A 25,052-nucleotide genomic window follows, 5' to 3' on the forward strand; every position below is an offset into this window, starting at 1 on the left:
CACAACATGCAATTGTCTTTTTTCAATGGTAAAGAAAAATGTAGTTATAGTTCATGCAAGCCAAGCACAATATTCCACAATTTCAGTGTATTAAGGGTTTCTGATGTAGGACTTTTTTACATCCAGGTAAATTTAGACACCAAACCAAAAACCAAGTTAGTTTACCTCAGACTAGATTTGGTTTTATTTATTTGGTTGTTATTTTTTTCTTAATTCTAGACTTGTTTCTCTCCAAATTATAGATGTTCCAATGATACATTTTACTTAAATTATCATTAATAGTTTTAGCTTTCCCAAATAACATAGATCCACTATTATGAATGCTTAATGGAATAAAGTCCAGGACTAATGAGCAATATTTTCCCCATCTAGAGTATTTCCTTAACTTACAAACAGGTTTTGTTTCTCTTATGGCAGTTACTCCCATAATTTAGAATTGTATAAAGCCATAAAGGGTAACCCATGTGAGCCCTTGTTTAAATGGACTTTAAGTTAAATTGATACTGTCTTGCATTGCATAATTTGGCATATTTGACACAATAAAGGCTACAAATTTTTAATTGGTTCAAAAATAAATATGTATTATGTGTATACATATATATAGAGAAGGAGGCAGTATATAAGTTAAGCTTTATAAATCTGTGTATGCTATGTTTGAAATGTTTGTACCCATGTACAACCAAAAAATGCCTCAATAAGGACTTGAGTCAGAGGGTTGAAGGTTGATCTGTTAGGAACTCTCTGCAAATATCAACTACAAGTGCTTAATGACTAATTTGTCTCTCATAATTTCATATTTTTCTAATAGTTCTCAAAATGATGTGTCATTTTTTGTTTATGACATGAATGTAATTTCATTCACCACAACAAATAGTTGAAGTGATTGCCATTTACAACTTTAGGCGTCTTTACTCAATTATATCTTCTTAAAGATTAACCACCCTTTTAAAACGACCTAATGTGTAGGAACATAATGATGTCAAAGGAAGAGATATACAGAACACATTTACATTATTGTTAGCATAACTTAGGTTGTTTTTTTACAAGTTCTTAAAAATTTGAGAGATTGTACTCTTTTTTGGTGCTGGAGTACCAAATTTCCTGATGCAGAAGATATAAACATTTATATTCTCTCACAATTCATAAATTAGCAAGCTTTCAAAAACAAAAATGGGGTCAAAAGGAAGTGTACCTTCAAGGAGCCATTCTCTTAGCTCCTATGAAGTCATGTTTGCTGCTCTCTTTGCCGTCTTGGTGGTGTTCTCTGCTGGATTAATTGCACTGTCCTGGCTGGTAATCGAGGAAGCTGGAAAAGGTAGGTCACAGATTTGGATATGGAGGTTGTTTTTAGATGTAAGAACACACTTTCAACTCAGTTATGTGGTCACTATATTTTATTCTTTGTTGGGTTTCATAACAACATATTTTGGTTACATTCAGATGCTTGTCTTAATAGATTATTAGGAAAATTAGTTGGTGTGTAATTTGAAACTCAATCTAGAATTCAAGCATGAGACTAATATACTCTTTTTCTTTTTCTTTTCTTCCTTCTTGTTTTTCTCCTTTTTTGTGAATAATGGTATTTCTTAATTCGACATTTAATGCATTAGGTTTCACAGGATGAGGGTTCATTCTGGTAGACTTAAAATTACCAATATTAAATCACTGTTCACTACACAAGCCAATAAATATGGAAAGTTAACTAAAAATTACTGTTTATTTCTATAGTATAATATCCTAATTCTCTTATTAAGCCAAAAAATTTACTTGTAACAGTATAAATAAATTTGAACATAAATGTAGGCTTATAAGAATATCAATCTCTCTGAGTAGCAACTTGTGACAGAAAAAAAATTTAAAGATTATTATTCAGAAATACATTAATCTGTGCCATCAGCTTTTCAAAGATATTCAAGTGTATCATTTTAAATACAGAAAACTCATGAATTAACCATAATTAGTATTTTATACTTATGAGAAATCTGAGACAAAGAATTTCAGTACTATTTGCTTAAGTTTGAATCATGAGTGGGTAACAGAACGTTCCAAAGTACATAATCCAAGACTGGAAGTACTTCTCTTATCTACAACTTTTTGTAAGATAAGTAAATTAGATGCATAGCAATAATATCAGTATCAAGTGTTTAATTTTTCTGAGAAAATGTTCATATTGTTAATGATGGATTGTATTCAGGCAAATAAACTGAAAACTCACAGGTAGGACCCCTCACATGTGTGTGCTCTTAGTTTACTAAGAAAATTCTCAGCTTTTGAGTTTTCTATTTTTTCCTGATGCATACGGTTTTTAATTAGAATGTAGTAAAATCTTTTCCCTGGTTTATTTAAATAGTAAAGCTACACCCATGTAGTAGGAATATATTTTACAGAGAAAGGGCATGTGTGAATTTTTATCGCTATATGAGCTCTTACACAGACCTTTGGAAAAGTGGCTGCTTTGGTTTCATTTAAATGGTGTGAGTAACCATGCATAGTCATTAAGGAGTACATTAGACTCTTTGGTGCTCAGTAAAAATGCAATAGTTATTTTATAAATAAAGTAGAAAACAAATTTTCATAAATGTTAATGCAATTTAATTGGGAACGCCTAATTATAAAAAGGCATTTGTGTTATATTAAATTGGTAATACAAAATCAGAAGGTATAAGATATACTGCAATGATTTTAAAATACATGCTTTTATACTATATTAGAAATTGTTTGAAACTTTAAGAATTGTAGACTATTACATAACCTTCACCCAGCTTTTCTCAATATGTGTGTAATTATCACAAGTAAGAAATTAACAATGACAAAATATTATCTCAAAAATACTCATTATTGGGCCAGGGATTTAGCTCAGTGGTTTTGCCGCCTGCTGTGCAAGCGCAAGGACCCGAGTTTGATCCCTGGTATCAAAAAAAATATATATTCATTATTCAGATTCTACTAGTTTTTCCACTGATGTTCAAATGTTTAGAATCCAGTGAAGTTTCTTACATAGGATTTAGTTTTCATGTTCTTGTCTTATCTATTTTGTGACAGTTCTTCAGTCTTTCTTTGTTATCCACATTTAAAAGGGGAAATTTTAAAGTTTTGACTGTTTAAAAAATAAAGTAGTGTAAATAACAATCAGTTACATCAATGGCTGTTTAGCCTAACTCCAAGTTTATTGTTTGATACTATATTTGTTGTTCTTCTGTACTGAAAATTTTGGTGCCTGACAGAATTTGGAACTTGTAAGTCCAAATTTCAGATCTATCACTTAAAACCTTTACTAACTTGGGAAATTCTTAGTCATTATAAATTTTAATTTCCTCACTATAGAAAAGAAAAAAATAACATCTTGTTACTCTTATAATTATGTATCATTGTTATTATACTTGTTAATGATATTATCATTAGAGTTTTCAGCTCAAGTGATGTATTTTACATATAAATATCTGTAAAAGAAAAATATACGAAGAAGGGAATTATGCAGTTTATTTACCACTTCCTCATGGTTTTTTTGAGATAATATATTTTCTACACTATCCTTAATAACTTCAATAAAGATAGAAGCATCAGATGTTCAAAGATTATACATGCCAATTATATAATTATGAAAATGTAAGAAGTAGCTTCAAAGATATGATTCAAAGTAACACACATACTGAAATCTTCACAGCAATCCACATGTAGAAAATCAGCAGTGTTCCAGAATGCTGGGGGTTCAAGGTATACAGAAAAGCAACTACAAAACTTTTAATTGTCCCTGTCTTACCATGTTTTCCTTAATCCCTTCCCATTAATTGGTGGAAGTTGATTAGTTCCTGTGTCTTCCAACAGGAATCTCAATTTTAAAAAATTCTCAAATGATTATAACGTGTGTTAGACTTCAAAGAAAAATAAATAATGGAGGAGAAAAGAAGTATCTTTCTTTAATCTTTTAAAATAACTAGACAGCAAAGAAATAAAGAAAGCAGCTGATTTTCAAACAGAAAAATTGCAGAAAAGAATCGAGAGCATTAAAGCCAGTGTGTCATGCAAGAACTTTACTTCTATGTCTTCAGCCAAAATATTTACATTGTCTCCTATTTATAATTCAGTGTTTTATTTCTTATTAATTTATCTAGATGCGGCAGTTGGAAAAAGTCATGAAACCAGAGGGATATTTAAAATAACATCTGGAGCTACATATAATCTTAACTTCCAAGACAAACTCTCCGTGGATTTCAAAGTTCTTGCTTTTAACGTTCAGCAAATGGTAGGGAACTGTGTCTCTTCAGCTGGTTTATAACTTTATGACATAGTTTTACAAACTTCTTGCCAAGACCTACAGAGGTCAAATTTTCTCATTATGAAAAATATTAGTAAATAAATGTAATATGTTTAATATTCTTAAATGAACCCCTCATTATCATGAAGAAAATTTCCCCAATTTTAACCAGAGCATAAAGATTATCTGTATTTTGTAAAAATTTTTGCACAAAAGTTAAAATATTTAATTTAAAATACTTTTTAAAGTTTAATATACTTTTTGATCCTTTTTTAGATAGATGAGATCTTTCAATCAAGTGATTTGAAAAATGAATATAAAACCTCAAGGGTTTTACAATTTGAGTAAGTATACTCACAAAATTGTTTATGACAGCACAAAGTTACAAACTAGTGATTTTTCTCGAAAAGATATGTAAAAATATGTAATACAAATGTATAATAGTGTTACAATGTGTAGAAAAAATGCTTAAATTTTTAAACATTTTGTGATAATTGAGATAAATAGCACAGCATAAATTTTTATTTTATTAGCAAATAATAACTTCTCACAATTTATGTTGTATAGACATGTTTCTCTCACCTCATGACACTGTGCGTTGCTGGTGACAGATTCCAGGTTCTTGTGTACAGAGACCAAAGAACTGCAAGTGTGCACCTAACGGCAAAAGAAAAAGTAACATTTATTGAAGATAACAAGAATGTGTGCTCAAGGCAGGTCCATGCCAACAGAAAAAAAAAACGTGTCAGAAAAGTGGTGAACAGAAAAGTGGTGCCGGTACCACAAGAGAATAGGAAGAAGGAAGATAAGCCAGGCTTTTAGAATTAAAAGATGTGCTCCCCACATTGGGTGCTCTTGCTGTATCTCTGATAAGATGATAGAAATGACTGGCCATCATCTCAGCACTTAGTATGTATGACTCTCAGCTCTGTTTTAATCAAATACATAGATATGGTTCCTATGTATGAACCTTTAACAAAGTTTGAGTAGGAAATGGTTAGTGAAGATCAGACCATGGCCTCTAACGTGCACGGATTCTAGCCTGGAACTTTTGAGATTTCCTAAGTCTTTGTCATTTTTTTGCTTCTTTTAGAAAAATAAAAGGAGAATAGGTCTTTGGGTGTCACCCAAATTCAGGTGGATGGACAGGGAGTGGTCTCCCAGCCCCAACTGTGCCACTTGTATTACTCAGGGTAAAAATCTTACAGAAACATTAGGAAAGGGAAAGGATAAACTTATGCATATGAAGACTCAGTGTTTCATTTGCTAGGAATATGAGGAAGAAGCTTGTTCATTATTAATAAAGTATGATGTCATTTAACCTTATTTACATTATAAATCATAAGAGAGAGGAGACTTGTTCACTGCTGCACCTAGAAGCCATAAGACTCTACTTAGGGCAAATAAAGTGTTCAATGAATGAATGACTCTTAGATTAAGAGAACAACAATGTAATTTCACTATAATGCTTGAATCTAGAGTATGTGTATGTCTATGCATGTGATATATATGTATATATGTGTGTATACTATATATAGTGTACATTTATTATATATATGAACTTTAGAAAGAAATCTCTCTTAACAGCTAATTTTTGGTTTCTCAACAATGAATGGAGCCATGCTTTGCTGTCACTGTAGAACTGGTGTGTCCATGGAGAGGAGTCCAGTCTTTCCTATTCTGACATCTTGCTGAATCAGGAGTTTTCTAGACCACGACTATGATGGGATTTGAATAGCGATCCAAATCAGTAGGAATATTAATGAATAAAGTTGTAATTCTAGTTAGGATCTATGGAATTAAGTTAAATACAGAATGCTCAATTTAAAAACAATAAAAGTGGAAGATATGGGAGAATGACTATGATTACCTGGAAAAGAGAAAGGAGAAAGGCTTAAAAATAACTTGAATAAAAAAAATTAGTGAAAAGAGAATTTGTGGGTTAGAAAAACCTGGAAACTTTTCCAGTATCCAGTAATAATATCTTTCTATCTAAAATGATCATTCTTTTTTTCCTATGGCTTATTTTCATATCCTGTAAAAGTTTACTTAGGGCAGAGAACAGAGAAATGAAAAGTTGAGCCTGGAGAGTCACATATTCAGAAATTGTCTGACTGTAGTTCTTACATTTATGGATAATAATGTAACACCATTTCCTTATCTCCATCTTTCAGAACCTGAAGAATGTTGTTATTATCATTATGCATGCAAGTGTGCCCCAGTGTTCTATCTCAGTACTCACTAGGCCTACTCTTTCTCCTCCCCTTCTCCCTACAAGTTTCTGCACCTACAAGTTTCTAGCCATATCACATTATATACCTACATACACTTTAAAACATGCTACTTTAACCTTCTGTTTTCATTGGCTGATCTCCCATTTCTCTCCTTCCTATGTATTATACCTATTCTTACAGTCCACTGAAAATCAGTCCCTTTCACCTCTCCAGATATGTTTAATTGCCACAATACTCTATGTTAGGTTTTGCTATCCACTGTTAACACCCATTATGATCATATAGGTATCATCCTCAGACTGCAATTATCTATGTAGCAATGTTATTATCTATCTTCCCATCTCCCTATAGACTACAAATTCACTCAGGGCAGGGAATGTGTCTTTGGTATCTGTATTTTCCCAACCTAATGCTTGCCTCCAAGTATTTGTTCTATAATGTCCTAAAAACACAAAAATTACAATCCTGTTACAGTTTACATATAAATGTCCCTCCAAAGCTGCATATGCTCATGGATGGGACTTTTGATAGGTGGTTGAATTATGAAGATGCTATAGCTAAATAGTAGATGTAGTAGTGTTGGTAAGAGACAGGACCTTATCAAAAGAGGCGAGTCACTGGGAGCATGATCTGGAAGTGTGTACTCACTCCCCAGCTCTTCTCTTCTTTCTCTGCTTCCTGGCCATTCATATGAGCAGCTTTCCTCTCCCTAGGCCCCTTCTCCATTCTCTTTCTTCCTTGGAGCCAACCAACTATGGTATAAATCATCTAAAAATGAATGAGCCAAAATAAACCTCTCCTTTAAGTTGAAAGTGTTGGGTCTTATGTCTCAGTGATGAAGAAAGTGACTAAGACATATCTGTTATTAATACAGTGACTATTATGTTAGATATTCATGTTTTCTTTAATCTTTATCATATAGATATAAAAATAAATGTACTATTTTCATAGCTTTAATATTTTGTTAGAATAGTTTTCATTTTATAATACTAAAACACTTATCAGAAAGTTCAGGTGTGTTAATTTATTAAAGAGTACTTCATCTTATAATAGTGGTCATGGAAAGTTCTGCTTAAAAATAGAAGAAATAGCCTAAGAAGGATAGGTAGAGTTTACATGAATAAAAAAGAAAAAGGAAGCTATTTCTCATTAAAAACAAAATGAAGAAGGCACCAATGAACATAGCATGTTGAGGATGCACTTTGACATTGAAGTCTACTAAAAAGACATTGAAACTTCATGACATTGTTGAATATAAGCCTAGGAGTCTACCAAATAACTAGTATCAAATGAGAATTATGTGAGGTTGATAAGTTTTCAGAGAAATAGAATGAACCTGACTTGATAGAAAGGATAATTTCTTAAATCGGGTATAATTGAATCAAGAATTCTAGGAACAAAGATATTTTAGTGTTTGATCATTGCATTAACTTTGACTTAGTTAAAGAATCCTTAGATCTTAGTGATCAAATACTGGTAAGATGATGATCAAATCAGAGGCAAAGGGATCTGCCTTAGGAAAATAATAAAGGAAGGCCAATTGAAGATCAGTTAATGGGCAGAAGGAACATCAGAATCTTATCATTTCTTGTTGTAATCAAGCCAGCAATCTCAATTGAAGGTACAATGAAAACAATAGTTTAATTTTTTCAATTCTCTCCCTCCCCCTCCCCTCTCCTCCTTCCATCTCTTCTTGTCTCCTCTCCTATTTTCCCTTCTCTAACATTTCCCTCTTACCTATTTATCTATCTACAGTATATTTTTCATCCTTCTGCTTATTCTAACATCTTAATCTTAGTATCTGATGCGTCACAGATCTACTGTCTTCATTCCCGCCTAGAATTTAGAAACTTTTACTTGTTTGCAAAGCACATTATCATTAAGTCTCTTTCATTGACCTAATGTTAGAACTAAAAAGAGGGACATGTGAAACCATAATAACCGTAAAAAACATGCATGCAATATTTTCTTTTAATTTTTTCATCTCTCTCAGTCTCTCTCTGTTTGTCTCTCTTTTTCTGTTCATTTTAAAAAATTAATTTTATTGGTTCATTTTAGGTATACAATATAATGACATTCATCATTGGGGATCATTTTGAGCTATTTGTCTACTTTGGAGTGAGTGAAGGTTTTAACTTCTACTAGAAAGAGATATCCCAGATACCTTCCACTCTTTAACTGACCTCTGCCCAGTAAAATCTGTACTGAGCAAGGTAACCTTTGTTGCTGTAGAGTTTGTCTGATAATTTTTCTAATGGGACCCTTCTTGCTCATATGTATACAAGACATTGGATAACTTTATTTCTTTACCAGAATGGGAAAATTTGCCAAGTATAGACTTTTACATTGTTAAACCAAAACTCTTAAGGGTTGAAGGGTCTCTGAAATAAAAGAGTTCATTGAGCAAGTGTTCAAATTCTGGCCAGAAAAGGACCAGGTTCTTGATAAGTTCCTCGACTACCAGCAGCAGGGGTAGAGACAATGTGTAAATATAAACATTGAACCTCAGAACTGAGCACTCTTTTATAAGGACAATTCAAGGGGAAGCATAAATTACTTATATTGCACTGTGAACTTACACTGGGTATAGAAAGGGAGGAAAGGATAGCATGCCACTAGGAATGTGTGGGGATCAGGGGAACGCCATGAGAAATGTTTATTGCTACTGTGCGGATTGGAGTTAGCAGTGTAGTTTATATGTAAACTGGAGGCCACGTGGTGGGGGAATTTGCTGACCACTGGGAGTAGTAAATCAAGAATATAGAACACATTTAGTAGTGTGGAACAATATTTTCTTAGTTTCAGCCTGTAGCTACTAAGTGATTAACTTCCCTTATCTCCTCCACCCTCCATTCTGTAGCCTTCGTAATTAAATTTAGGATATCTCAGACTTATTCTTCTATTAATATATAGGCCTGGTGGGCTATCAAAACCCCAGTGTTTTCTTTGAAATTTTGTAAGTAATCTTTTATTTGCCTAAAGGGTAGAATCACTATATTTGAAATTGTAAATTATTTGAGCTGAGGAATTGCTCCTTTCCTCCACTTTATTGCTACCTAGGAGGCCAGTATAGTGCCCAAACCTTGATAAATATTTTAGAATGATTCTCAAATAATGTACTTCATCAGTGTAGAGATATTTTCCCTTGTTGGTAGCTGAACTCCTTTTAAATCAGCAGTGAGTTTTTGAAAAATGCAATGTAGGGGAATCTCATGAAAATGTCTGTATGATAAATTACAAGTTGGTACTTTGGGAGAAAGAGAAGAGGATAGAAAAATATCAGAAGCTGGAAAGAATAACAAGGAAACATTTAAAATCACTTTAAATAATCTCATAAATAGACATACTCTACTCATAGGGAAATATGACATATTTATAAGTACTTCATTATTTTCATTATAAAGTAGAATTTATAATGTCAGGGAATAAAAATAGCTGAGTTCTCACCTAAGTGACAGGACAATAATATCCATGCCAATTGTAAAGCATATAATATATTAACATGGTATGATGGTGCAACCTTGTAATCCCAAAACTTTGGGAAACTGAGGCAGGAAGATCACAAGTTTGAGACCAGCCAGGGCAATTTAGTGATTTAGCAAAACCCTGTCTCAAAGTAAAATCTAAATAAAGGAGGGGGTGCTCATGATTAAGTTCAGTTTGAAGGCCCTAGAATAAATACTGAACTTAGTCATCAGTGTGTTTTCTCTTACTTTACAAATATTTCATATCAACCCTTGGCACCTGCTAATGTGTGTGTGCGTGTGAGTGTGTGTGTGTGTGTGTGTGTGTGTATCCACTCTACAAGACAAACAAATAGTTTCCTCTGCTTTGGGAATACTTCCTGTTATTCTGCTTTATAGAAAATGCTTTGATTCAGAAAGCATTTAACAATTGTTTCTTTTAATAAAGTACTGGTTACCCTTTGTGCCAATATGTACTTTAGTTTGCCCTTTGAACACAAATGAGTCACAAACTTAGGAAAGACAAGACTTTTGTTTATTCAGCAAACCTAAAGGTTATCGATACCATTAAGGAAAATATGAGATAAGAACCATTTTGATCTATTACACTCCAGCTCCCAGTACACAGATAGGATTTATCTACATTAAAAGAGGGACTTGGCTATTCTATGAGAACAAGTACTAGGAAGTGAAGGTGACCATTTTCCCTAAAGAATTAATTCTCCTTTACTTTAATAAATAAAATCAATCTCACAACAGTGATAGAAATCATTGTTATGTACTAAAAACAGCAGCTTCAGCCTTCTTATTCCATGAACACAAATGTCCATTACAGTTTTCTTGATTTCTACTATAAAGTTCTCTTCTCTTAAAATTTACAATGAATATGAAAATAAAATTTAAAGAATAAAATCGTATGTGGATAGAGAATATGTAATTCTTATGCTTGTAAAGTATACATTATTAAATGCAATGTATAATTCAAAACTAAGAGAACACATATTTCAAACAGAGATGTTTTATGCCTAAGGATGAACTAATCTCATTTATTTCAACTCAGTGAAGGAAAATTCCAGATTTGTACTTTCTCTGCCCCAAATACTATTCCTTACTCACTAACTCAAATAAAATAAAAAAGCGTTTGGTAGAATTGAATAGATAGAAAGTACATAAAGAGAAAACAGATTTAATTAGAATTAAAATTATCTAGTGTAGAGTCAAAGATAAACTGAAGCCTTTGGAGCTGGGGATTTAGCTCAGTGGCTCCGCTGCCTGCCTGTCAAGTGCAAGGACCTGGTACCAAAAGTTCCAACCCTGGTAGCAAAAACAACCTAAAGCCTTTGGATTGAAAACAAAAGAATGATAGGTATTATTTAGCCTTACTTTTTTCCAATCATATTTAATTCTAGCCTTTCTGGGTTCATATTTAAGCACTAATATTGTTGGAGATAGAATTGACATAAAAGACAATGTTTAAAGAAGAAAGGAGGAACAGGAGGGAGGAAGAGGAAAAAGAGGAGATGTCTTGGATTTGTGCAGGGAATAAAATAGCTTTCCTTCACCTCCCTTCCAAAAAAAAAAAAAAGTCCAGCTAGCTGTTTTCTATTGTGATATAAAATTCTTTTAAAATTGCAAGATGCTAAAAACCTTGACTTGTTTTTAAGGTAATGTTCTATATTGTCTTTCCCACTAATGAAATGTTTACAATAGAGTTGATAGAAATGATGTTGTGGGTGAGAAGGTGGAAATTATATTAAAATGCCTTTGGGAAACAGAGGCACATGAATCATCTCTATATCTATGACACTAATAAGCTGGGCAAAGTTACCTATATTATTTTGATCCTCAGTTTTCCTATCACTAAGATTCAAATATTGGCCAACAAGAAGTAAAACAATATAGTCTTCTCTCTTTGTGGAGTTTCTGTTTCAATAAATGTGGAATGAAGCCTGAAAATTGTCTAACAGTTAAGATTTTAAAATTTTAGTTAACAGAACATATCATATGAGAACAATTACCTTAAAGATGAATATTTACTTTCTGATCTGTTAGGAATCTGGAGGCCTTTGTGGAGGTTAATTTAGGGACATGATGACAATTCATTTGCATGCACATTGAGGCGAAACTCTTAAGTGAAATAATTAGGACACACGTGTAAATACCAAATTATTTCTCTAGTGTGAGAACCTGAAAGTGTAAATAAGGTCTAAAAGGTATAATAGATAATGTGAAATAGGAAGCAAAGGGGCAAAGAGGAGGGGCAAGTGGGAGGGGTAGGGGAGAGGAAAGAAGGGAATGAAATTAATATGAGAAAATGGAAAAGTGGAGACAAAGTCTTTGTAAATAGGGAGGGATAGAAGGGATGAAAGGAGGGCAGAGGAAGGGGGAAAAATAAGAACCAAGAGAGATTATGTAAAGGTGCAAATTTCCAATGATGAATGTCATTGTATTGTATACCTAAAATGTACCAATGATTAAAATGAATAATTGATAATGCAAAATAGGAAGAAAAAGTCCAAAAGGGTAGGGGAAGTGGAATCGGTAGGGGAAAAGAAAGAAGGGAAAGAAAAAATTATGAAAAACGAAAAAATTGAAACAAAGTCTTTGTAAATAGGGAAGAGTGGAGGGGATGAAGGGAGGGCTGGGAATGGGGAAAAAGTAAGAACCAAGATACATTATGTAAAGGTACAATTCCCAATGAGAAATGTAATTGTGTTGTACACCTACAATGTACCAATAAAAGAATTTAAGGAAAAAAATGTAAAAAATAAATAAATAAAAATAAATCAAGATGTTACTTTACCTTAGAGATATCACAAGAGAATATGAGCATAAGTCCCGAACTTTGGAACCAGCAAATATATTATTAGGATAGGCTTCTCCTTGGTGTGTCTATTAGGGAATCAAGTATACCCAGGCTATTTCCACCTTAATTAGTGATACACATGAAGGTTAGAGTTAGAGAGTGTTTGCCTCATAAGGATAGGCAATAGCAATGTAGACAGGAAAGAAAAAAATATCTCAAATATCCTTACTGCTCAAAAAAGTATTTAATTTATTTACGTCTCTTTAACTGGTAAGAAAATTTTATATTAAATAGTAGAGATTAGAATAAAAGGTAAGATGATCGGCCATGTGAAAAAATAAAGATATCATAGTAGGGGATCATTGTCGGCATGACAACCCCAAATCTTGACCATGAGACAGAATATCTTGAGTGCCTACTAATTTCAGATATGTTTGTTTTCTTTCCATCCCCTTGAAATCATGGCACACTTTGGTATTTTATATTAAGCAGCGAGAGAAGGAAAATAATATAGAGAGTTGCTATACGCTTAATATTAACCCTTCTTAAACTACATAAAAAATGTAATTCGAGCAAGTAAAATTACCTTAGATTTATCTCTACTTAAAAATCAACCAGAAGGGTTGGGGATTTAGCTCAGTGGTTCCGCCACCTGCCTCACAAGCACAAGATCCTGAGTTCGATCCCCGGAACCAAAAAAAACCCCAAAAAACAATAAAAATCAACCAGAGAAATCACATATCCACACCCTTAATTCATTCAAGCAATTAAATAAGAATAAATACCATAATAATGTCTGTCATGTGATTTTGTTTAATTTGACACAAGTGCTTCTGTGGATTAGTGCTCTACAGTGAAACTCAGAAAAAGCAGAATGCAATTTTGGAATTACTTTGTGCTTTGTGTTCTGGGAAAAGCATGGAGTGTTTTAAATCTTTTTTTTCCACTCATAAAATAAAGATAATATTTGATATATCCTACTTTATTCATTTTTATATGTCTTTAAATTGCAAAAAATGACCAGTGCATATTACAGTGCAGGGGTTACACTACCTTATACTAGTGTAATGAGGATTAACAAGCTGAGAGCTGTAAAGTTTCAATGACATTTTCCATGAATTGAGCACAAATCACTTGAAGAAGCTGACTTTTTCCTCTTATATTACCTTTTACTTTGCAGAAATGGCAGCATTATAGTCCTATTTGACCTTTTTTTTGCTCAGTGGGTGTCAGATGAAAATGTAAAAGAAGAACTGATTCAAGGCATTGAAGCAAATAGGTCCAGCCAACTGATGACTTTCCATATTGATTTAAACAGCGTTGATATCACAGGTATCTCTGAACATTATTTGATTTCTTTGAATCATTAAGCTATGAAATTAAGATTCTAGCAATATACCAGAGAAGCAGTAGGATCATCCTGGACCTCAGGAGCATGTCTTATTGCCTGAGGTAACACATTTACATGAGAAAAATTGAAATATGGAGAAACCACATTTGAAGAAAATATATCAGTGAGAAAAAGTTTGTAAAATATCAAGTATCAAAAAGGTTCTGAAAATTTCAGTATGGTTAAATGTTTGTGAGTCTTGTCACATTCTTTGCAGTGGTCAAGTGCACCCGACTTTCCAAGAAGCCTCTATCAAAAAGTGCACTCATGACTTTCTGATGGAGTCATAGGGCTTATTAGATTACAAAGATATAGTATTCAATTTCTCAGTTGAAAGCTAAGAGAATGAAAATGAAGAATTAAAGAGCTTGATCAATCCCAGTTCTATATTTATAAAAATTAAAATTTATCTTTAAAATGTTAAATCATTTTTTGGCTGAGGTTGTACCTCATCTGTGCAGCACCTGCCCAGCAAGCATAAAGCCGTAGGTTCTATTCCTGGTACCAAAAAAGAAAAAAAAAAAAAAAAAGATCAAAAAGTTATAAATTATTTTTACAGTAAAAGTAAACCAAGGGAGTTTAAAAATAAACCAAGGACTTGGTAACAAAAATAACAAAAGGACAATGTCTCTATCAATGTTCAGGTTGTTTTAAATTTTCCACTCTGGTTACCTTCTATTCAAATCATTTCAACAAACACTTACATTTATGTTTTTCTTGGCTGAGAACAATAGAAATTTTCCAGTCACATCTAGATCTATAATCCCCTATCTAAAATCCTTGAAGCCACATATGATTTGGAATTTAGAAATCTGGGGATTTAAAAAAGTTCACCGGATGTACATTTGTTTTCCCAGCAGGAGGCTGGGAAGCTAAGACAAGAGGCTGAGGCAAGAGGATCTCAGTGTGAGGCCATACTGGACTATGCAGTGCGTACAAGTATTGTCTGAATTAGGTAGTGAGGCCCTGTCTCAAAAAAAGAAAGCTCATGTCCAAAATAACATCAATATATAACATCAATATTTAACATCAATATATCCAGAATAGTATTTGTATATTGATGTTAAGACAGGCATTCCGAATGGAATGGAAACAAACCCAGAGTAACCTAATGTCAGTTCAAATAGTTTTAGTTTAGAGTAAGGTAAGTCAATATAGGTTTACTTTTAAATCAAATACATAAAAACATGCAGAAGTCTGTTTTTTTTAAAACTTTCTGATAGAACATACAAAATTAAGAACTCTAGGTGCTTTTCTTTATAGTATTCTTTCATCAAGCACAGTTTCCTTTTCTATTAAGTCTCATGCTACCTACAATAGCTCTTGTTTAGTGAAGATTGCTGGTGTTCTTACTACATCCTCCTCTGATGCTTTCCTTCCCTCTCCAGAGCCACTGGAGCAGAAGTAGTCTTTTTGGATCTTTGTCAGATTCAAATGAGCTTCAAACTACTATTAGCCATTATTAACTGGCACAAGTGGTTTACCTCTCAATGTAGTTATTCATATATCAGTCCTGTTATGTGATGCCTTTATTACCAATATTTTATGAAGTAGAAAACCAAAGCACTAGTAACTTTGGTGAACTACCTAAAATCCCATGCTATTTATATTTAGATTCAGGCAATTTGATCTAGGTGATTTGATCCACATGTCTGTACTCTTAAACATTACACTAAAGATCTCTTATAATGGTTTTGTCTTTGAAAAGTGTTGATTGACTTTTTTTTTCAGTAGTCATTGTTCCTCTATAAATTTTTTTTCCTTTAATCTTTATTTTATTGTGCTTTGGATTCTGGAGGTCTGGTTTGGCAAATGAATTGACAAGAATGCTGAAATTTATTTTCATGACTCCCTACAGTTGAACAGTTTTGGAGAAGAGAGTTTATTGGTTTCAAACCTTACATATTTCTTCAAGAAAACTATATCCTTTGAGTTAACTTAGAATCAGTATTACAAATGCCATAAACTTTATTGTAATACAGGTTCAAGAATATTCTCAACAAATTCAAGCTAGAGAATATCTTTAATTTGATGAACTGCAGTAAAACATATTTAGCAACATGTCCCCAACCTTAATTTTAGTATTTATGCTTGACCTGTGTTTATATCATGTGATATTTCAAATTTACTCCATGTTCAATTAGCTAAGAATTTCATATATATATTGAATTTTATGTAGAATACTTTAAAACAAAATATAAAATTAAAATATCTTTTTGAGAAATTTATGTAAATCTTACTTTGTTATCTTCATCAATAATCTGCTACATATCATTTATAAAATTGTCATAGATCTTGTAGAAACAAGTCAAAAATTAAGCTATAATGAAATGAACAACTTGGTCAATATATGAGAATATTCTGCTTAATTTATATATCATCAATATTTTTAATGAAGTCGAATTCACTAAATGAATATTTTCATGAGACATGACTTGATTTTCTTTATAGCATGTATGGTTGACACATTGTATTTTTAAAACTGCTGGACATGTTAAATACTGAAGAAAATAGGCAGTTTTTATCATTTCTGTGAAAAGTACTTTATACTGAAATGGTGCTTAGTTCTCAGTAGAAACTACCACATGGAGAAGTAGTTTGTGATTAAGGTCTTCCTTATGTTCAGAGCAAGACCACCTGTCCTACAATCCCAAGATCTGGTATGTAATGCTACATTAATTGACTTAAATATAAACCATTTTATGGAACTACAGAATGAATAGAGACTTCTCTGGAATTAATACAAATAAAACAAAAAAATTTATACAAGTAAATTGTAGGAGCAGAATATATAGATATTGGAAATTTAGCAAATATATCACAGTTATAGAATAAATAGGAATAATATGAAAGAGGGAAAAACAGAAGTTCTAAAAGATCAAATAACTCTTCATACCGTAGAAAAAGAATAACCTCTTTAACAAATAGTTCTGGAAAAACTGATCATACATGGGCAGGAGAATCAAGTTAGACTCATATCTCTAACTTTATAAAACCAAAACAAAATGGTTCAAAGACCTAAATATAAACAGAAACAATGAAACTGCTGGAAGATAAAATAGAGAAAATACTTGAAGACATAAGCATAGGCAAGAACTTCTGAACAGAATTCTTGTAGCACAGAAAAAACACTAAGAATGAATAACTGAAATTACATTAAATCAAAAGCATCTGCATCATAAAGGAAACAATCAACAGACTGAAGAGACAACCTTCAGAACTGGAAAAAATACATATTTGACAGTCTCTGATAGAGGACAAGTATCCAGAGTAAATAAAGAACTCAAAAGAATTAGATCCCAAAAATAAAATGATCCAATCAAAACAAGGGTTAATGAAATAAATAAACACTCCTTAAAATAAGCACAAATGGCCAATAAGTTACGAAAAAGTGGTCATCATCTTTAGTCCTTAGAGAAATACAGATTAAAACAACTCTGAGATTCCATCTTACTCCACTAAGAATGACCTTTAGTAAGAACACAAAAATCAAAAATGCTGGTGAGGATGTGGGGGAAAAGAAATCCTTTTACATTGTTTGTGTGGATGTGACCTAGAAAAGTACAATCACAGAAACTGGATTTTCACTAATGAGTTAAAGACATCATGCTATAAAGATAGGTGGACACTCATGCTTATAGCAGCACAATTCATAATAGCCAAACTATATAAGCAGCCTATATGTCAAATAACAGATGAGTGGATAAAGAAAATGTGACATATTTAAGCAAACTAAAATTTGGTGGGATGTTTGAAATGCAAAGTAATACATGAATCATTAATCGAATGCTTTAAGAAATAACCCATCAGAACCCTAAAACTCATGGAGGTCTATATGGAAGATAATCCTGCCTGCAGTTGTGATTATGTATATCCATATAGCAGCCAAATATGACAAAAAAACTGTCCTTGAGCCTACATTCCTATCTCCAATGTCAAAAAACTACAGCTTCTAAAACTATATTTTAACACATTATGAAAAAAATGTCTTCAGGATTGATAATGACTAATTTCTTTAAAATCAAACTGAAAAGTAAATTTAAATGTTTTAAGAATTTATTTCCCTAAAATTTTGAAAAACAATATATATCCAAATTAATTCCCTGTTGTCTAGTTGTCTTTTAATGAATTCATTGAGTGATTCATCAAACTCACAGTTATTGAGGTATTATTAGCTGTAGAAAATGTCCTAAGAAAAATATATGGAATGAGTTAGGGGAAATAGAATCAGTGCTAAATAAACCCACAAAGGCTTGGAGTGAAGTTTTTCACCCTTGCTATGCTGAAGACAAACTTGTCAAAATTGTAGAGAATTGGCTGAATCATATGCCCAGTGTCCTCTGGATAAAAAAAAAGATGATGAATAAAGGGACAGCCAGAAAAGTATTCTACTCACCTTTCCTATATTTAGACTACAGTAGCATCAGTACACACATATCCTTGCCTTTCTCATTTTGTATGAGCAACTGATACTCATCAGAATAAACATCAAAATACAATATTAAATTATCAATCATTGAAAATACACCAGTGAATCCACCCATTGTCGAATTCTACCTTTTACTTGATCAGTGTTTCACAAACTAGACTCTTTGAACTTTGTATATATTACCTGAACAATAAAGACTAAAACATATGCGTTAAAGGGTGACTGAGAATCAAAAGAGAAATAATACATATAGTACTTGAGATAGTTAAGCTTAGTTTTCAATCTGATTTGCTTGGGAACCCTTTGGGGGATTAGCAAAACACACTTCTGAGTGTATCTGAGTGGGTCAGGGACGTGTGACCTTGGGAACTGTATCTAGTCCTTGTCTCTTCCTCTCTGGAATTGTGCTCCTGCTCTGTTTCCCACCCACCAAAAAGTGAGAAGTCTTGATCTATTCCACTCTTCTCCTATGATGTCTCTGTTTTGAAATAAGTCAACTATGGAATGAATCCTCTGAAACCTTGAGCCAAATAAGCCTCTTCTCATTTAAATTGTTGGTGTCTGGTATTGTGTCCCTGTGGTAGGCCAGCTAATCAATATGCCTCCTTTCTCTGGTTAATGAGGGACACAACAATATCAGGTCCCTTCTCCCCTTCCACTACTGATTCAGGCAATAAAAATAATAATTTTAATAATTATAATAATCAGATACTTTTAAAAAAAAATCTTCAAAAGTTAAACCAAGATAATCAGACTTGATAATATTCGTACAAACCTGGTCTGTTATTTAACAAAAAACCCCTTCATTTAAAAATATTTCCTCTTATTGGAAATTATATTAAATTACCTTAATCAATTCCCAAAGAATTATCAAAAGGTAAGTAGGTGGAAAAATATTATTTTCCCATTTTACTAAATCCGTATACCACAGGAGTCCTGAATCACAGTTCTCATTTATTCCACCCATACGGCAAGACACTATAGATTTATAGAGGGGAACGAGCCACTTAAACTTGAAAACTGCAGTTTCTGAGCAGTAATTTATTATGAATATGCCTTTCAGGAATGTTAAGTTTATTCTCATTTTTATATGCCTGGAAGATAGAGTTTGAGAAAAATCAACAAATGCATGCGTCATATACCTGGCATTAGTACTATTATAAATTCTGCCAAAGAGAATTTCTGTATGATAACAATGCGTACAAAGTCCATGAGGATTATATTCTATTGTTCAACTGCCTGTGTTGCCAATTACTGTAAATTTTTACTAACCCGTTTGGAACACTGGAGGACAGAGACAGGCACTAAGATTGCATTACACGGATTGATTTCTTGGCTGCTACAGAGTGCCTGGAGGGGCTGTTTGGGGCAATTGCTCATGTGCTTGAAGGTTTTCTAGACTACAGCTTGTTCTAGTCCTTTCTTGCTGACTGTGCAAGCAATGATTACAGAAAAACAAAACTTTACTATCATGGGCTTTTTCAGTCTCATATGAAATACAATTCTCCTACAATTCCACTGTGTGGAAGAGTTTGGGGACTGCAGGAAAAGAGTAATTGGCTGATTTGGGGAGGAACATGAAATTGAGCCAAAAGAAGTGAAGGTAGAAGTATGTCCTTCAATTTAATTACTCCTGTGCTAGGATACAGAAACTTCATCCACTAACAAATGAAACTTAAAAGTATTTGTCTTTCTCTGCATTTGAAAAAGCAACAATTATATATTGCTAAGCACTCCCCTCTAATTTAAGATGTTCCTATTCACTGGATATCAGAATTATCAAAGTATCCATTCACTGAGGATCTTGGGCTTAATTTTTCTCAAAGAGCTTTGATTACCAAAGCTATTATTATCCCCATTTAAATGATAAGGAAAATAAAAAGCCAAGACTTCCAAAGTATTATTTTCAACTTAAGATTTTAAAACTATGATTTTTATTTTGTTACCTGTATATAAAATTTCTTGTGATTTGAAATACAAAATAAGAATTGTGGTCTTTATTTCTCCTTACCGTCCTACACAAGGCCTACACAAAGTCAGAACATGGGTTCCTCATCCCTCATCAATGGAAATTGATTTGACTTTGGAACACTCTTAATTAAGACATTTTATTACATGTTGACTTCTTCCTAATAAAAATATAAATGTATAATTAAAACTTTCTATTTGAATATCTCCATTTGATACTAATTTACTAGTATGTTTTCATAATGGGTAAAAAAAAATCAGTATCCAGAAAAAAAATACCATATAAATAAAAAATACCTTATACTTATGGGCAATTGCAAGTCTTTTTTCCATTTAAATTAACAGTAAATACTATGCAGATAATTTGATTAGCTTCTAAGAAACCAAACCCATTATCATTCTCATTTGCATTTCTTTAACTAGAGTTTATTATCTCCTTCTAAATTTTTAAGAGGTACAGTTCATTACTGACTTCTCAGTAATGACTTCTCAGGAAAAAATGGTAGAGGAAAATTAAAAAATGAAATTCAAACAGTAGTATACGAGTCAAAAAAATTCTCACATTAACAATGTAAGATAATTTTTAAAAATGACATTGACAAACCTCTGTCTCAGTATATTAATGGATAGTTTGTTAGAAATTATAATTATGATTGTGTATATATATATATGTATATATACATACATATATATATGCAGATGATAGACAGTAGACCAAAAGATGTGATCAAACTATGTGATGAAAATTTAAATTAAAAATAATCATCATAGTAAAAAACATGTTGCTTTTATTCCACCTCAAAATATTCCCTGTCACTTAGTGCACACTTCTCCCATTGTTTATGCATTTTCTGAAGTAGTTCTGGAAGTCCTTTTTCATGAGTGTCTTTATGAGTTATGATTAAAAAAAGTGGTGAATGGTGTCTCAAATGAAATCAAGGGAAAGACAAGTGCATAAGAACATTACAGTTTTCATCCAGATTTGGCATTATAAGACTTCTGGGTCTTCCCCACATCAAATTATTCATAAAAGGTCAGTTCATGATGTAGAGTCAGCCTTGACAGGGTAAAGATACTGAAGAAAGAAGACTTCCAAAACTGTTTCAGAAATTAACAAGAGTGATGAGATAAGTGATTTTGAAGCAAGGGAGATTATATTGTAAGGAATTATGTATATTTATGATTCCATTTTAATCGATAAATGAGAAACTTCTTTCTTTGTGAAATAAATCAGATAAAGACTGTTTATAAAACAACTGGAGAGAAAAAGACAGTAATACCCAAGCAAGAGTACCTAATAGTTCCATCTTTCACTCCAACTACTTCAAACTAGCTCACTTTCCAATCTCATTGTCTCTTCTTAAAAATCACAATTGTGACTAATGATCATTACTAATTAAACTTCTCAGTCCTTAATACTTCTGTTTCTACCTCCACTGGGCTTGGCCAGGAGTATGTTTGGTCACTGAAGTTCATTACTTCTGTAAAATGGCAGTTGGTTTTATGCCCCATCTTCTCTGCTGATGAGAGAATTCCAATTCTCCTCACATCCACCTGAATGACAGAAATAGCTCCTCAGCTGGTCTTCTCTTTTCTTGTCATTCTCCACATAATCCCAGAATTACCTTTATGAAACATGGGCTGGTAATATCACACAAATACATGAAAACTTTTAGAATCGTTGCTTATAGAAAAGCATTTCTAATATTTAGCAAAGATTAAAAGGCTCCCCAAATCTTGATACCACATTTGCTATGGCTTTCAAAACGACTCTGCTAACTAGATAAATTAGACTTTTCAATTTCCATATATTGATTTGGCTCCTATCACACCTTCTGTTATGGTTTATATCTAGATGCCTCAGGCACTCAGAGGTGATTAGGTTATGGGGTATTATAACTGATTTTCTGTTAGGAAGTGGGGACTGGTTGGAAGAGGCAGGTCACTTGAGAAATAACCAGAAAGGGTTTATCTCCCTCCTTGGCTCCTCTGTTCAGTCTCCATTTCCTGGTTGCAATGATGGTAGGAAATTTCCTTGAGCCAGGCCCTGCTATCATGCCACCAATAATGAAAGGACTGAAGCTTTTAAACAAGTATGCCAAAATAAACTTCTCTGTCTTTCAGTTATGGGTGTTGAGTATTCTATCCCAGCAGCAAGGAATGTGACTAAGACATCCTCACATATATTCAATGTATATATCTTCTTGGTGTGCTTTTGGATATCCTTCAAAATTGTTTAAAAGTGACCACTTCTGTGAAGATATTTTTGAACTCTGCCTCAGAGAGAAAGTGTCTAATCCTTGGTGCTACCAAATCAGATTTTTTTGGTACTGGGGATTGAACTTGGGACCTTGTGGTTTCAAGGCAGGAGGCAGAACCACTGAGCTAAATCCCTGCCCCCCCCAACCAGATTTTTATATTTCATTTAAAAAAATAGTGAATGAATCAGTCACCAACTAAACTCCAATTTCTGTTAGAATAGAGATGTTGCCTGGTTCTTTTATTTTTATTTCTTAAAATTACATGCCACAAATAAGTAGACAGTAAACACTTGTGGAGTACATGAATAATCATCATTAGAGAGATCAAAGAATACCAAAAAGTCTTCCTTGTTGGTGAGCTTCTGAGTTCAATTTAGTGTTCAATAGACAACAGAGATGCAAAGAATCAGTAAATGAAGCTCTCAGTACAATCACTAGGACAACCATAATTTTGTCTCTTACCAGCTATGTCCCCAAATCTAATCTTTTAAGTGTTGCAGAATTTAGCAGATCGAAGAGACCAATGAGTGGAACAGGGTGCTTTAATTAAGTGTGCACCAGCTCAGCAGACTTGTGTACAAAGGCTGAGTCCAGAATAAAGGAAGGGCTCTAATTTTATACATGTTGAAAACAGGGGTTGGTCTACTTAATGGACAGAACTTGTGGACAGAAGCAGAACAAAGACAGTCAATCTGTAACACTTTTGTAACAGCATATCTTGGTGACCTCTTTCTGGTAAAAACAATTTTATCAGAACAGGAGGTTGTGTTACTTACAGTGACAAAGTTACTAATTTTATTTGTAATACAACAAAGAACAACAGCCCCAGGAGGGGGAAATCTAAGGAGGAATTTCTTAAATAGGAGAAATTTGTTCTTCCATCTTTTTTAAGACTTGCTTCACAAATGCTCAACAAAGAATTCTATTAACTACTGTAAAAATAAGACAGTTTCAAGTAGAGTGCCTGTCTTCATCTCATTAGCAAGCATTTATGAAATACTATCAGACATTATGCTTTTTGTACATTTTCTTAACTGGAACTCAGTGATAAAATACTCTTTTGATAAATAGCTCTTAAATATCAACAGTTGTAATATGTGTTTGAGTTTATTAAATAACACTTTCATAATTATACTTTTTTGATATATATATATTTTTAATTTTGTTTTAAATTAATTTTATTGGTACGTTTTAGGGATACAATATAATGACATTCATCATTGGAAATTTGCACCTTCACATAATCTCTCTCGGTTCTTATTTTTTCCCCATTCCCCTGCCCTCCCTTCAACCCCTCCATCCCTCCCTCTTTACAAAGATTGTGTTTTGATTTTTTTCATTTTCTCATATTAATTCCATTCCCTTCTTTCCTTTACCCTACTCCTCCCTCTTCCCCATCCCGTTTGCCCATTTACTTCCTATTTAACATTATCTATTTTACCTTTTAGTCATTATTTACACTTTCAGTGTTAAAAAGAAGCTATTTGGTATTTACACATGTGTTTCCTATTTATTTCACTTAAGAGTATCACCTCAATGTGCATCCATTTAGCTATAAATATCTCTAGTTTCTTATTCTTTGTGGCTGTGTAGTGCTCCATTATATAAAAAAAAAAAACATTTTCTTTATCCAGTCTCCAGTTGATGGGCATTTGGGCTGTTTCCAAATTTTAACTATTACAAATTGTGCTGCTATGAACATGGGTGCACATATATCACTGTAGTATGATTCTTTTAATTCTTTGGGGAAGATACTCAGCAGGGAAATAGTTGGGTCAAATGAGACCTCTGGTCCTAGTTCTTTGAGGTATCTCCATACTGATTTCCACAGTGGTTGCACCAGGCTGCACTCCCACCAACAATGCAGAAGGATTCCTTTCTCCCCACAGCCCAGCCAGCATTTGTTGTTGGTTGATTTCATGATAGCAGCCATTCTTTCTGGGGTGAGGTGGAATCTCAGCATTGTTTTCATTTGCATCCCTCGAATGACCAATAAAGTTGAACATTTTTTCATGTGTTTACTTGCTATTTCTTCTTCTTTGAGAAATGTCTGTTTATTTCACATGCCCATTTTTGGATTGGGTCTTTAAATTGAGGAGGTCTGATTTTCTTAAGTTCTTTATAGGTTCGAGATAGTAGACCTTTGTCTGAGGAACAGCAGGTGAAAAATTTTTCCCACATCGTGGGTTGTCTCTTCACACTGCTGGTGGTTTCTCTTCCTGTGCAGAAGCTTTTTACTAAGAAG

At 33.0% G+C, this 25,052-nt stretch overlaps 1 protein-coding gene across 3 annotated transcripts in view; it reads left to right on the plus strand.

Moving 5' to 3' along the window:
• The first annotated feature begins 791 nt into the window (after nucleotides 1–791).
• The window catches only part of Tmprss15 (transmembrane serine protease 15), a 127,410-nt gene continuing 103,149 nt past the window's right edge, over nucleotides 792–25,052 (plus strand). Inside the window, exons 1-4 of one of the 3 annotated variants that reach the window (XM_087213657.1) lie at nucleotides 792–1,315; nucleotides 4,113–4,243; nucleotides 4,532–4,599; nucleotides 13,940–14,091. In XM_087213657.1, coding sequence (XP_087069783.1) covers nucleotides 1,171–1,315; nucleotides 4,113–4,243; nucleotides 4,532–4,599; nucleotides 13,940–14,091 — 496 coding nt within the window. In that variant the 5' untranslated portion in view covers nucleotides 792–1,170. Of the gene's footprint in view, nucleotides 1,316–2,142; nucleotides 2,218–4,112; nucleotides 4,244–4,531; nucleotides 4,600–13,939; nucleotides 14,092–25,052 lie in introns of those variants that run through there. The other 2 variants (XM_087213663.1, XM_087213669.1) reach the window with 2 other exon arrangements.

The sequence above is a fragment of the Heterocephalus glaber genome, unplaced genomic scaffold (genome assembly GCF_053883595.1).
Source record: "Heterocephalus glaber isolate CG9 unplaced genomic scaffold, H.glaber_assembly_v1.0 deba00000122, whole genome shotgun sequence".
NCBI lineage: Eukaryota > Metazoa > Chordata > Mammalia > Rodentia > Bathyergidae > Heterocephalus > Heterocephalus glaber.